A 14760-nucleotide genomic window follows, 5' to 3' on the forward strand; every position below is an offset into this window, starting at 1 on the left:
TATCTGATGGTGGATGGGAAGAAGGTTCTAAGAAGAATCCTTTAGGAGAGGAGTTTTGTTTGTTTCCGAATCGGTTCACTCGACTTCATCATCCAGATGAGGTGGAATGCTCTCCCCGGCTGGGTGGTCTCCATGCTCATTATCAGAACTTCCTGAAAAATGCTATAAGGATCCCGAGTATATGAAAGACACCCCACGGGAGCCCAGGAATCTATGGGAGCCCAGGCAATTCACACCAGCTTGGCTTAGGCGACCTAAGTCATTCAGATACTGCCATGTTGTGACACTAGAGGGCGAGAACCTGCCCCAACTTAGCTCACATAGACTCTCAGAGACATTGTATCAGTCAAAAGTAAGTCATTCTTATATCGTGAGATAAAGGAGAAATATTGAAGATGATAAAACTCCTGAACCCGTTCTTGGGCTTATATGTTCTGTGTCTGTTGGTTTTGCCAGCCCATTTTCTACGGAGAGGCAAGGCTACGTCCAGACACCAGAGATACAAGAAGAGCAACTCCACACAAAGAGATCAGATGAAAGTGAGGATGACCTGGCGTTCTGGAACAAACCATCTGTGTTTACACCTGAATCTAGATTGGAAACTCTTAGACATGTGGAAAAGCAACGGAAAGCCCAAGAGAAAGTAAGGTATCCCATTTTTGTACTACTTATTTTTAGGCAGCACTCTGTTGGAGGCTATATTTTTTAATGTCTTTTTTTTTTTTTAATTTAAGTGATAGTCCTGGGGCTTGAGCTTCGGACCCTCAGCTTTAGGTTGTATTTTTCCACTGAAAGCCAGCACGCTACCATTTGCGCTATATTGCCACTCCATGGCTTTTGCTGGTTAATTGGGAATAAGAGTCTTAGGGGCTTTCCTGTTTGAGGTGTCTTTAGACAATCTTTAGATCTCAGCCTCCCTGAGGAGCTAAGATTGTAAGAAAGGGCCAACGGTACCCAATGTGGGCTGTTTTCATAATTGCACATCATTTGACATAATATCTGTGTGTCACCATTGTTAACCATCACACAGGTTTAGTGCTTTTTATTAATATCAAAGTATCTTCTTTATAAACATTTGTTTGTATTAGTTTTTCAACCACTTTACATTATTTAGCAGCCATTGTTCTGGGTTACAATACTGGTTGTCATGGGACAATGAAAAAGGTCATTTTATGGGGTGAAAAGCTCCTCTGAATCAGTTCTATTAATTTTCGAACTGAAGAATTAAAATTAGTTTCATCAGGCACATTATTTTTATAATAGAAATTTCTTGGACACATAATAAGTGTAATTCACTTTTGACGTGTTTACATATAATTTGATGATTTGTTAGAAGCTAAGATACTATTTTCAGGGTACTTCTATTGAAGATATCTTCTTAAGTCATTCTGTCTCCTGTCTTTGCTTAATTTAGTCTGGTAAAATATGTCACTCACAGGAATATTTGTAATTTATGAAATTGAGAATATGATCAATTAGCTCTGGAATATAATAATCTGCATGGTAGTGAGGTGGATCAAGTATAAGACATCTCCCTGTAATTGTCAACTAGAAGAGAGATACTAAAAGTAGGAAGACTATTCAAATATCTACTGCTTCCATAAATTTTACTTTGTTTAGTAGGAAAATAGAGAGGTGCAACAATTGGAATCAACCTTTTATCCAGAATACTTGTTTGTAAAACATGGCTGTTTGCATGTGGAGAGGTAGCCATTGTTTAGAGAATAGTAGAATGACGTCAGAAGCTGAGTTTTCATGTCTTGATGCTGTCTTGTGCTCTCTATATGATGTTGACAAGTACCTATACAAAACACATAATTTCTATTTAGAACATTTCTTAAAATTGTCTTTAAGATACTTAATTGGCTGTTTGGACACCGGCGATCATGCTTGTGATTCTAGCTACACAAGAGGGGTGAGACTCCAAGTTAGACCAGGCAGAAACTTCCACCAAATACCATCTCCAAAATGACCAGCAAAAAAAATCAAGGCTGGAGGAATGACCCAAGTGATAGAGCAGCAACTGAGCACATAAGCTTAGAAAGCTTAAGGCCCTGAGTTCAAACCCCAGGGATGACAAAAACAAAAGCAAAGTAAAACAACAGAAGCTCAGCTGGTATATAGAGATGGGATCTAAAAGATGAGCTGAACAACTTTGTATGGACGATCGAATTGTAAAAAGTGTAGGAAGCTTTGAATTTCTACTGTCCTTTTAATTGAGATTTTTTTTTTGTAGCCACTAAGTATGTATTTTTCAATCTCACATCATTCCGCAACTTTTCCTTTCTCTCTTATATTCATGGTGAGGGTTCACAGGCTTGAGTTAATACCACCACAGTTTTTCTCCCTCTATAACTGTGTAAATCCCATCTGCAGATGAAGGATTCATGAAAATGTTGTTGTTAATGTGGGCTGGGCTGTGGCTGTGTGGGAGCAAGCTCTTCTAGCATATTGAAAGTCCTGATTTGACCCGCAGCACTGCAAAAAGAAACAAAAAGTGGACTCTCTTTGTTGTTAGCAAATGAATCATCAACACTTTTCTTGATTGGTAGGTAAAGAACAAAAATGTTTTGAATCAATGTACGATATCTCCTGGTGTGAATGTACCACGCTGGGTACAACCACACGTTCATTGACAGACATTCGTGTTTCTGGGTTTTGCCACTATAAATGATGCTGTGTGCGGTCTTTTTACACAGTCCCTTATGTACTGGTATTTTTATTTCTACAGAATAGATTCTTCTTGGTATTTTAGAAATTATAATTTTAGCTAAAGCAGAAACTCTATACACAAATGGAAAATTGACAGTTATCTGGGTAAATCATGCATAAAATAGACTCATTTAAATATTCATGGGTATTTCATGAAAAGGAGTTTTCTTTCCCCATTCAAATGATCTGGCAGATTGTCTTGGTCACATTTTTGCTTTATGGCTCTAGATAGGACCATATGAAAAACTAGCTTTATTTTTCCTTGCATTTAGGTTTTTTTAATTAGCATATATTAATATAGTACAAGGGGGTTCATTGTGGTAGTTTCATAGATGCGTATGGTATCTGGCTTGATTTCTTTATAATTCCTAGCGTAGAATTAAAGGAATTGACTTCCTAAGTCAGTTGTTAGTGCAGTCACAGATGTCTGATTAATTTTTTCTTAAATTGTTTCAAATAGATATATGCATAACTTTTCTATTCTCTTGGTTTCTTTTCCTCTTCCTCATGACCTATGCCTCTTCATCCTCATTCAGCGACAAAAGGAAGACCGCGAAGCCGCCCCGGACTTTGGTCACTGAGGAAGGCAAGGTCCTGAATGTCAATGCACCCAAGTATGTACGTACGTGAAGCCCTCTGCAGTGTTAGGGGCCATGTGGCATTGACCGTCCTGAAAGAGCTTGATGAGTCGAATAGTAATGCCACTTTGTTCACAAACGAGAGCCAAACATCTACGATGTTTTCAAGCGCATTCTTTCCTTGGCATCTAGGAAGTGATGCTGACCTGACATATGGAAATCTTAGTTATTTACGTCTCCCATGAAACTTTGGACCATGCACAATTTTATGCCTGAAAATTGCCACTGCCTTATTGTTGTGTTTATGAATTTTTCAAGCTCATCGGTAGCAAGCTGGCTGAGAACACTCAGCCATCTCATTTGCATCCACATTCTCCTCTGGAACATATCTACAAAGCATTTGAAGCCAGAGAAAGACGTTGATATAAATATCTCAGTGAAGTTAATGAGAGAGGAACACTCTTCAGACTGGAAATTAGAAGTCAGACAATACCCTATGTTAAAGAAAGCAGGCAAAAAAATAAAACAAAACAATATATACCATAAAATATAGAGTAAAGATAAAATTTACTTTTCTTTATTTTGATTTTTTTTTGTTTGTCTACAGTGCCACTTTTGTTTATTTTTTCTGGTGGTTAACGAGAGATAAGAGTTCATGGACTTTCTTCCCCAGGCTGGCTTTGAACCACAATCCTCAGATCCCAGCCTCCTGAGTAGCTCAGGTTACATAGGTGAGCCACAGGTGCCCAGTACTAGATCTCATAGACTATATTAGTCAAGATCTCTTTGCTTCCATCTTTCCACTTGCTATGTCATCACCAAGACAGGGACACTGTCTAGAGTTATTTCTAGGTGTTATTTCTTTTGTCTTTTTCTGAGCTTCTGCCGGAGAGGAAAACGACTTGCTCAGAGTCACATAGGTTTCAGTGGTGTGTCTGAATTATGAAGCACAGTTCTAGTATTTCTATGATCAAATCTCTCCCGCAGGCCTCAGCCTTCTCTATTTAGCACATAGGAATGTAACAGCAGACAAGTATACTGTCAGGCCCTGGGGATACAGCAGTGATTGTTACAGGTGCCATCTTCATGGATCTTAAAACCCTAGTGTTAATTAAGACTGTGTCGGTGGCAGGAGGAAGACCTCCGGAAGCCTACATAGCACTGGGAAGACTTCCACTCTTGTCGCCACACTGAACGATATGCCTGCCCCTCAAACCAGTCTCCAACTACTCCCCACTCCCACTATGACTACCTACTCCTATTGACTGACTACCTACTCCATTGATTGGCCACCCACCCTCCCTGCCAGGTCATCGTCCTGCTGAGATTCTTCCTCCCCTGGGTCTGATTCTCTCTCTCTCTCTCTCTCTCTCTCTCTCTCTCTCTCTCTCTCTCTCTCTTTCTGTGCCCCCACCTCTGCCTCTATCCTCTTCAGCTCACGCTTCATCAACAGGCCTGTATCCTCGCCTCTCTTTCACATGGCTTTTTCTCTGTTCAACGACTTGGACTACAGGTCTGCTTCCCCCACTGCCCCTGTTCTTCTTCGCCAGAGACCACAGGGAAAGTTATAGCCTTAAACAACTTGCAGACTCTCTGTCTCCTCTTCCCTCCATATTTCCTCGCTCTGTCAAGGCCCAGGCCTTCTATCTGGGTTAGTGCTGCTGAACTTCACAGCCGAACAGGCCTAACTCTCCACACTTGCAAAACACAGGAGATCCTGGCACCCAGCCCACTGTCTCTCTTTGCCTCTCCTCATCCTCAACCCTGACTCCACCAAACAGGTGCCTGATGAGCCAGGAGCCTGACCCTCAGCTCCTTGGCCACTTCATTTTGGACCATTTTGTCTCTCCTCCTCAGCTCATCCACACAATTCTGTCCTCCTTCCTAGCTTTGCCACCATCAGACTCCGATCCATCTCCCAGTGAGCACTATTCCTTGCATTCCCAGAGCTCACTCAGTCCCAGCAATCACGGTCCTCAGTCACACATGCATTCATTCGTGCGATGGTTTGTCTCTGTTTCTACTCCATCCCACCCCATTCCACCCCCATCGTCTCATCTTCTCTCCCGGTGCTTTGTTTCTATGTATTCTCACATTAATCAATCCTGGCATATCTTCGTCTCCCTTGTCCTTTGCTCCTCCCATCGCTATCACCTCACAGAACACTGACATACTATTTTATCAGGCATACTTACCCCCACCCAGGCTTGCCCTCACATGGGGTGATCTATTCTTAAGCTGAGGATCTTGGTTCTTATTTCATTGAGAAAATGGGAGCAACCCAATGCCTGAACCGTATCCTACTGAGATGGGTGAGCCTACGGTACAATTTAGTCTCTGCCACCTTGCAGATGGCAGCCCCTCTTCCCATCAAGGTCCTGGCTTCTTAGGTCCCTGCTGTCCTATATCGATTATCTCTACTTTGTTGGATCCGAGGTGCCAACATCCAAACAAATATTCGGATAATCCAAGCGTCTCCCTTTCCAGGGGTGTGTTGTCTGCCCCACACAGTATCTAAAGTCCTCGGTGAGTGTGTGTCTATGTTCCTCAGGTTTCTTCCTAAAGCCATTTCTGTGTGTGTATCTGAAAACTTCTTTAGTCCCTCCATTTCCACAGTCAGTGTTCCATGCTCTGCCCCTGTCTTATTTGACTTAGTGAATTTGGATCTAATTGGGCATTAAATTCCTTCCTTCCTTAAAGTGGTGTCTTCCGCTGGCTTCTGATTTTTCTTTTCCTTACTAACTGCTCTTCTTACGCTTGGGTAAATCCTTTCTGTTTCGTCTCATAAGCACTCTGTAGCGAAGTGTTCAGCTGCCTTCTCTTTTCACATTCACGTTCTTGGAGGATGTCACCAGAAAACATGGCTTTACGTTGTTCATGACCAGAACTAGCCTCTTTCCTGAGTTCAAGATTCATATGTGCATTTCGCTAAGTGACATCACCTCATTGTTATAAAAACAACTATTACAAACACCTGGTCAAAGCAGAACTCCTGGTGTCTATCTTGCTGTCTGGCATGATGTCCCTGCCTTCCACTGCCTCCCTCTCAGTGACAACCCTTCACCCAAGCTCTTAAGACCGAAGCCATCAAGTATGCCCCTAAGTCTTCCCCCTCTTATGTTTTTTTTTTTTTAATTACTGAGCTTCTTGAGCTTTTTGTTCCATATTACTAGAGTCCAACTACTCACTTTAAAGCAATTCAACACTGCCTCTTGCCTGGACAATTACAGCAGCTTATGAAGTCATCTCCATCATCATCAATGGGCCTCCTACAATCTGCCCCTCCTAGGGACTAGAGAAGGCAAGCATTCCAAGATACATACATTACTTCTTTTGAGGAAAATTTCTGCAAAATGCCATACAGCACTTCCACTTAAAAAAAAAAGAAAACATGTGACTTCACATAAGGTGCAAAGGAGGTTGGGCAATGCACTGTTTCTTCAATATATACATTGTTCTCCTTCAAATCGAGCATTCTGTTTTTAGGGCTAAAAAGAAAACAGTCAGTAGAGGATAAATGGCAACCTTTGCCTCAGAAACCTCTCAGAGATTGGCTTTCAGTGATATAAGAAGGGAGAGTTCAAGTTGGCTGGCTGGAGAATTGGGCAATAAATAATCATGGTAGAGTGGACAGAACACGAGGCAGCTCCAGAGATAAGATACAGAACACATGGGTCATTTGTTGGGAAAAATAAAAGCACCTACCACAGTAGACCTACTGCTGATTAGCCAAATCTAGAGCTAACTTTAAGCTTGTTCTTTAATATTGATGGCTTTTATAGTATAATGTAGGGCATGCTTAAAAGAAAGCTGACAAAATTACGCTAAGACCTACACTGGTAGTATAGGAACTGTACCAGTCAACTAGACTGTACCAACCAGTATGGGCAGAAGACCTGGGGTATTGAATCCATGTTCTGCCCCTTCTCCAGCTACGCCAGCTCTCTAAATACTGTTTTCTTCATCCATATAAATCACTGGCCACGTCTCAGGCTTTCCCAGGGAGTGGAAGAGAGCAGCGAGAGGAGAAGAGAAACGGATAGCCATGGAAAGTGAGACAGCACTGGTGAACCATTTAAGATTAGGCTGTGAGAACACATAGTCTCCCCGAGTAGTCCCAGCGTGTTAGCTCAGGTCTAGCAAACCTCAGGTAGATGGAAAACTTCTACCACCAGATGTCTCTGTCTCTGCACCAAAACTGTGTTTGTGTATCATTTTCCCCTAAGAATCTCAGGCCAACAATAAGTAGTTTATTGATTTCTTGTTGGGCTTCTGTTGGAAATGGGGTGTATTATTCTGATGATCAAAATAACTTTGTCAATGGGAAAATTTTAATGTAATTATTAATACTCTTGATTAGATGATAACGTTATCTATAGCTCCTTCTCTTTACTCCCATTCTCCCAATGCATTATTTTTTAGGCTTGACTTTTCTTTGAAAGATGATGAAAAACGTAACCAAATCGTTCTGGACCTGGCTGTCTACAGGTAAGGACATTTGCTGTTCATTTCTTTCATGCCATTTCCTTTCGTTCTTTTGTTGTTGTAATGTGCGTATGCTGGGTGGCCGTTTGCTTGCTTTGATTTTTCTGAAACAAGGTCTTGCTGTGTAGGCCAAGGCTGGCCTGCTTCTGGAAGAGTCCGCCTGCCTCTCCAGTGCTGGGATTTCAAGTGTGTCCTTCTTCACCCATTCTCTTACTTCACCCTCTAGGTAGCAACCTTTTGACTTTTGAAATGAGTGAAATGAATTTCAGTTACCCTATAAATAAAAAAAAAAGTCCCCTTTTAAGCTGGAGAACGTATAGTAAGTTTTGAGAGGGATGAAAGCAAAAGGAAAAATAACCAAACCCTCGGCCCTATGCTTGGAAACTCTGGAGTCGTGCACGTGATTCTGAAAGCATCGCTGTTCTGACACAGGTGGCACACAGACCCCCTCTCAATAGACAGCCACTCTGCCCCATAGTCCTTTTTTTGTTTTTCCAAGTGTTTTAGCACAGTAATAGGACTCCAGTGGCCAGTCCTCCCCCTTGCTCCTCTTAGAGCCCTGGAGCTAGCTCAGTGCCTTTCTGCTCACCAAGGACATTTCTGCCCTGCGCCTTCCATCTGTGACTGGCTCTCACATACCTTATTCCAGTGGGCAGGAGCAGCCAAGATGCCCTGCTTGCCCCTCCTTGCGACCTTCTCGCTTCTCCCGCACCCCTGTGGCCTTACCATTCAGCCCTGTGCCTGGTCCCTTTCTGCCCTTCCTGGAGGCAGTCATCTGAAGACACCCAGGGCGCCCTGCCTCCTGGCTGGATGGGAATCCCTTTGGCTCCCTGCTGACACTTCTCATCCTCACCGGGGCCGCTTCCGGGAGCTGCTTATTGCTGCAGCGTTTCTTCCCGCGTTTCATTTATTTCTCCTGATTTTAAATTTTGAGAGCATGCCTATTCTGGAATATTTTATCTAAATAGAGCCACACAAGACGTGTGCCCTTTGTGTCTGATTTCTTTCACCTACGACGATGTCCTCAAGGCTTTTGAGTGTAATGGCCTCTGAGATCAAGACTTCAAGCCAAGCCTATCATCCATCTCTGTATTAGCCTTCCTGCCTGGCCCTCACGATCAGTATTTTACAATGCAGACAAATACTTATCTGGTGAAATGTCCTACTTTTGTGAGTGATGTGAAATGGAAATCTTTCACTTGCTCGTGAGGCAGGGAGAATGGGGGCCAGCGGACCTGGGCGCGTCTGCTGCTGTCCATGGGGGGCTTTGCTAGTTGGGCAGTGCGTGCCTTCCAGGGGAGAAGCCGGCTCTCTCCTGGGAGAGGAGAACCAGTCCCCTCCCAGCTGCGGAACAGCTGTAGCCCTGAAGAGGCCCGAGCAGGCAGCGATGGATGGTTATGAGCCTCGAGTACGGTGAATTCAGCATCTGGCCTGCACAAGTTTAGAGGCTTAAAATAAAGTACTCATGGGAAAGCGCGGGGAGCCATATTTTGCAAACCTCTGGTGTTTTAGACCTCAGATATTTTTGGGCCAGGGGCAATCAATGACAAGTGTACTTGTGGGTCTAAGAATGAAGTTGCTGATCTCTTGAAATTTCTTCTGGACGAGGACTAATTTAAAGCTAATTTTTAGGAACATATTTAGCATGGACATTTTAAACTTTCTGAAAATGGCTTTGTAGTATGATGATATGTTACATGTTTAAACTTAAATATTTTTTTTCTGACAATGGCCAAATTTGATATGCTTGACTTTGAAGGTACATGGATACCTCTTTAATCCAGGTCGACGTGCAGCCAACTTATGTCCGAGTAGTGGTCAAAGGGAAGGTAAGCACAGTCCTATAGATGGTTAGAGTTTTAAAGCTAACCCTCAATCGAAGCTGCTTTGCCTCGAAACAAGCTTAGACAGAAGGCAAACAGAAAATTAGAAACCTAGTCAGGGCACGGTGAACAGGCACAGGGTTTTATAGCTCAGGGATGATGGGCAGCAAAAATGACCACTGACACCGTGTGACCGGGAACACTGGTCCTTTAAACCTGTGTCTGCCTTGTCACACATTTACAAAGCTGATGATGTGTGCATGGAGGTAGCCAGCATCCCATCCTAAAGTGCCAAGATTTTATTCAAGGGCACTATTCATAGCTCATGTTGAAACAGTATTTTTATTATTCTGAGCATTCATATAGATCAGCATAATGATGTTAAAACGGGAATAAGTTAATATTTTATCTACAAATTACATTTCTACTATAAATAGTCATAGTGTTGCATGGTGATTGAAGACCATTCTTTAGATTATTTATTAAATTAGGTAAAAATAGTTCATACACTTTTAGCATAGCATACAATTTTTCCCCCCCAAGTGAATCAAAGCACATTTCCTCCTTGAACAACATACTGTGAACTTGGACTGAAAATACCTCTTGAGGTCACCTATACGGTCCCCCCCAAGGTCACCCTTTTACCTAATGCGACCTTGAGGGCATCCTCTCATGCAATGTGACCTTTTCCTTGATAGCTGCCTCTTGTTTCCAGCCATTTCAGCTCGTCCTTCCAGCAGAAGTCAAGCCTGACAGCAGCTCTGCTAAAAGGTCTCAGACGACGGGACACCTCGTGATCTACATGCCCAAGGTAAGCGAGTACCTGCATGTGGAGGCAGCTGCAACGTTGGGAAAGCTGGGGGCCTGTCAGGGGCCGTAACGACTTCCGATGAAGGTAACTTTGAGTTGAGGGGACCAGAAATTCCGCTCATACCATCTCGAGCAGAGGGACAAGGAGCTGCGACTGGGCTGTGAATGGGGTCAGGGGTGGCTAACACCTCCAGCACACTGAGGGACGTCGTGGCACCTGTAACACAGCATCCACGGGTGTTCTCCCAAGGGAAGCAGCTCTACAAGGCAACCAGTACTTTGCTACAGATAGCTCTGAGAGGAGACAGAGTAGGCCTTGGATCTCTCATTGAGACTCTGATTTCCTAGTGGTGGTCTGACTAATCTTGTGACTTGGACAAGTTACACATCTTGGTAGGCCTCTACCTCCTAATACCATTTCTAAGAGAGAGAATGTGTGTATAATTCATATCACGTGCATCCAGTGAATGTTGCTAAAATTACTTTGGTATTACTTTTGTACTACTGGCTAGATACCATTTTAATGAAAACTCCTTTCCTTTTTTTTGGGGGGGGAAGTAATTGGTGGTAAACATATTTGTATATGGCATGGGCTCAATTTTAGTTCAATTTAGTAAACATTTATTGAGCCCCTACATAGAATCACTTGCTTGCCTACAGATGAATACAAAAATTAATGTCTTTAGGCAGTGTAGAAGGGAGACTGCCTTGATGAAAGGCATACCTGCAGGAAGAGAAATTGGAAACTCGTCAGAAAGAATGAATAAGAAAATGAGCTCTATGGAGGAGGAGACAAACTTCACCCAACTGGTTTGGGAAATATTGCTACAAATGGCAACCAAGTAATGGGCTGAAGGGGGATGAAGAATCAAGGAAGGGTATTTGAGGCTGTAGAGCTAGAAGAAACATTAAAGAAATAGGAACAAAGACTCGATGAACTTCGATGAACGTTCAAGGAGAATCGGAAGGTGAAAATGTAGGCGTCACTTCACTTGATGGATTAAAATCACAGCACTTGCAAACCGGAGACTGAGGGGTTGCCTCCGCTGACTTCGATTTTCAGACTTCTTAACTTGGAGCAGAGACAGAAGTTGTTTGAAAGTCTGACAGACTGAATGTAGGCTAGATAACAACCCGGGAATAATTTAAAATTTACTATGTCCACATGAAGTGTCAGGATTCCTCACTACAGGGTTCATGAATGAGTTTGGACATTTTCTGCTGTACGTTGCAGAATCTACAAATAAAACTGGCTTTCACCATAAAGAAATATTTCCACTCTGACAAGATGAGGATCAGGAAGCTGAAACGTGTCTTGTCAGGGGTAGGAGAGAACTTAAGGGGATGGAAGACAAGTGAACAAAGGGGGCCAGTGAATACAGTCCTAACATTCAAAGTGCATTTGTGAAAATAGACTGGGTAAGTTGAAGGGATTCAGGCGGGGCTCCGAGTGATCAGGAGATGATGGCAAGAGTGACAGTGATCAAGATATACTATACTTATAACTCGAGATAGTGAATTGAAGCCCATTTGTACAACGCCTTGAAGATATTGGAAATAAGAATGTTCCCACGAGCTGGGAATATGGCCTAGTAGCAAGAGAGCTTGCCTCATATACATGAAGCCCTGGGTTCCATTCCCCAGCACCACATATATAGAGAACAGCCAGAAGTGGTGCTGTGGCTCAAGTGGCAGAGTGCTAGCCTTGAGCAAAGAGAAGCCAGGGTCAGTGTTCAGGCCCTGGGTTCAAGGCCCAGGACTGGCAAAAAAAAAAAAAAAAAAAAGAATGTTTCCACAATTACTACCTCACTATAGGGGAAGGTAGGGAGCCCCCAGGCAAGTAGGCTGGGGAATTTCGGAACTGGCAGCCTGTCCTCCCATGAGAAAGTGACAATGGACAGCGAGCATGCTTGTTTTCAGCTTGGATGAGACAGAAAAACAGAGGCTCTCTGATTACATGAAGCAGAAGTTTCTCGGGACTGAGCAGGCTCATTAGCAGAAGAGCCATCCAGTCTTGATTACCTTCATCCTGAACAACTGAACCAATCTGTGTACAGAAACGCTGTCTCTGATTGGGTTTTGTGTCAGCCCTCATCTCCCACTCTAGGGTGGAGTAACCTCTGCCTAGGTTCCTTAAGCCGTGAAGGGGAAGAACGGAGAAACTGGAATCACAGGAGCTCTGCTGGTGAAGAAAGAAAGAAGCATGGGCTAAGGAAGAGTATCTGCTCCAAAGACTATAAGCATGATTAACCAGTAAAGCTTCTGCCGTGATTTAATCATCCTTCATTTTCCTTCACCAGTTTTCCAACAGACTGATCTCAGATAATCAATTATGTGTTCTTATTCAGCAGCAGAACATAGCAAGCACAATTTGTTGTCAAGCAATAAAATAACAAACAGAACTGTATGCATTGCATTGTCCTTAGTGGCCACAACAAATTAAGGGAATGCTCTTGTGTGGAGAGGAATGTCCTATAGGGAAATCTAAGAACGAACTCGATTACCTCAGCACTTTGCTAACGGACGTTTATATTGAATTGATGTTTATGCAATCAGCAACCTTCTGTTTGTCTGTTCGGGAACTTCCATTCTAACTAAAAAGGTGAAAATTAAATGATAAGTTTGCTCTTTCCTGAAAGGACGTCAAGGTATATGATTGGTGGACCTTTCGCAAGTTGCCTTGTGATTGCAAGGGAATCTCTGCCGTCTCTGCGTATGAGTCGCCTTCTGTTTTGTATTATTTTGTGTTATTGAGGCAGGGTCTCACTGTGTAATCCAGGCTGACTTAGAATTTGCTTTGTAGCTCAGGCTAGCTTTGAACTTGCATCATCCTATCTCCTCAGCATCCTAGGTGTTTTGATTCCTTTTTTGATTTTTTTTTTTAGCTACCTAAATCTTTCACGTGAAAAACCATAATAAACAAACATTCCAGTAGTACTGGGCTGTAAGTAAGACCATTTATATAGAAGGACTAGCAGGGGTTCATATTTTTCTCCTCAATCGTAAATGATGGATACGGTTTTTCCTTTTGATTTGGAGGTAGAGCCTTACTATGTAGCCCATACGAGACTTAGACTCTGTTCTCCTGCCTTAGCTTCCCCGGTTCTGAGATTATGTGCACATCGCCATGCCTGGCAATGCTCACCCTCTCAAGAACATATTGGTAAAGATTTTAGGATACTATATTAAAAATATCGATGTAAAATTAGTTACCATGTATCATTTCTCCTTTTAGAAGTTAATCAGTAAAAGCAAACCTTAGGGAATTGTTTCTTGTCCAAATTAGTTGGTTTTCATTCATGAGTAGTTATCTATAATAATATAAAGCTCAAACAAAATTATGTTTTAAAAAAAATCATCAAAAGCAACAGAGCTCTAATTTCATTCTTCATCCTTACTTAGAATCAGGAATGTATATGACTGAAATTTGATGTCTTTATTGCATTTCTATGGAGTGGGGCATTTGCAGTACTGGAGTTGAACCCCTGACGTTATGCAACATGCCTGGGCTTCCTTTATTGTGGAAGTTTAGGAGTCTGGCCTGCATTGTAACTGTTGAAACAAATCCCTGGAATTTTGAAGCATATTGTAAGAATAAACATGTGTTTTTTGACAAATGACTTGATTTTTAAAAAAACAACAACAAACAAACCTCTTAGTTGTTGTTGTTGTTGTTGTTGTTGTTGTTGTTGTTGTAGTGCTAGGGAAACCCAAGGCCTCAGACCATGTTAAGCAAGCACTCAAACACTTGAACTCTGCCTCTAGACATTTTGTTTTTAGGACAGAGTCTCATTAACTTGCCTGATTTGGTCTTGGATTTGAGATCTTCCTGACTCTGCTTTCCTAGTAGCTAGGATTACAGGTATATGCCACCACTGGTGGCTTATAAAGGCATTTGAATGATGTATGTAAACGTATTTTCACCAAATCGAGAACTTACCATTTACCACAGCATGGGTGTGGCTGGGGTGGGGGGCAGTATTATCCTAAATGAAATAAGCCAGTCCGAGAAAGAAAAACAATATGTGGTCTTACTTATATGTAGGACTTAAAAACCATCTCAACTATACAGAGATAGGGTAACAAAACAGTGGTGACCGTGGTAGGGGTGGCAGATGGAGGATGGGGAGAGGGTACAAGTAGCAGATGTACAGCGTGAGCAAGTCTAGAGACCCAATGTACCAGCTGAAGAGCAGTGTTACTAAGGGTGTTTTCTGTGGGGATTCAGGCTGAATGAGTAGAGTTTAGCTTCTGTGGCCACAAAACAGGGTGGGGTGGGGATGATGGGTGCACTAGCAATCTTCACTACAGACACGGAGAGGGGGTATTATCGTGCGATAGGAGGGGAGTCG

General features: G+C 42.6%; 1 protein-coding gene across 1 annotated transcript in view; it reads left to right on the forward strand.

The window, feature by feature from the left end:
• Dnaaf11 (dynein axonemal assembly factor 11) overlaps positions 1-14760 on the forward strand; it is a 59298-nt gene that overhangs the window by 20587 nt on the left and 23951 nt on the right. Inside the window, exons 6-10 of the mRNA XM_048358698.1 lie at positions 457-648; positions 3249-3326; positions 7713-7778; positions 9535-9604; positions 10314-10409. Of these exons, the coding sequence (XP_048214655.1) occupies positions 457-648; positions 3249-3326; positions 7713-7778; positions 9535-9604; positions 10314-10409 (502 nt within the window). The remainder of the gene's footprint in view (positions 1-456; positions 649-3248; positions 3327-7712; positions 7779-9534; positions 9605-10313; positions 10410-14760) is intronic.

The sequence above is a fragment of the Perognathus longimembris genome, chromosome 12, assembly GCF_023159225.1.
Source record: "Perognathus longimembris pacificus isolate PPM17 chromosome 12, ASM2315922v1, whole genome shotgun sequence".
Lineage (NCBI taxonomy): Eukaryota > Metazoa > Chordata > Mammalia > Rodentia > Heteromyidae > Perognathus > Perognathus longimembris.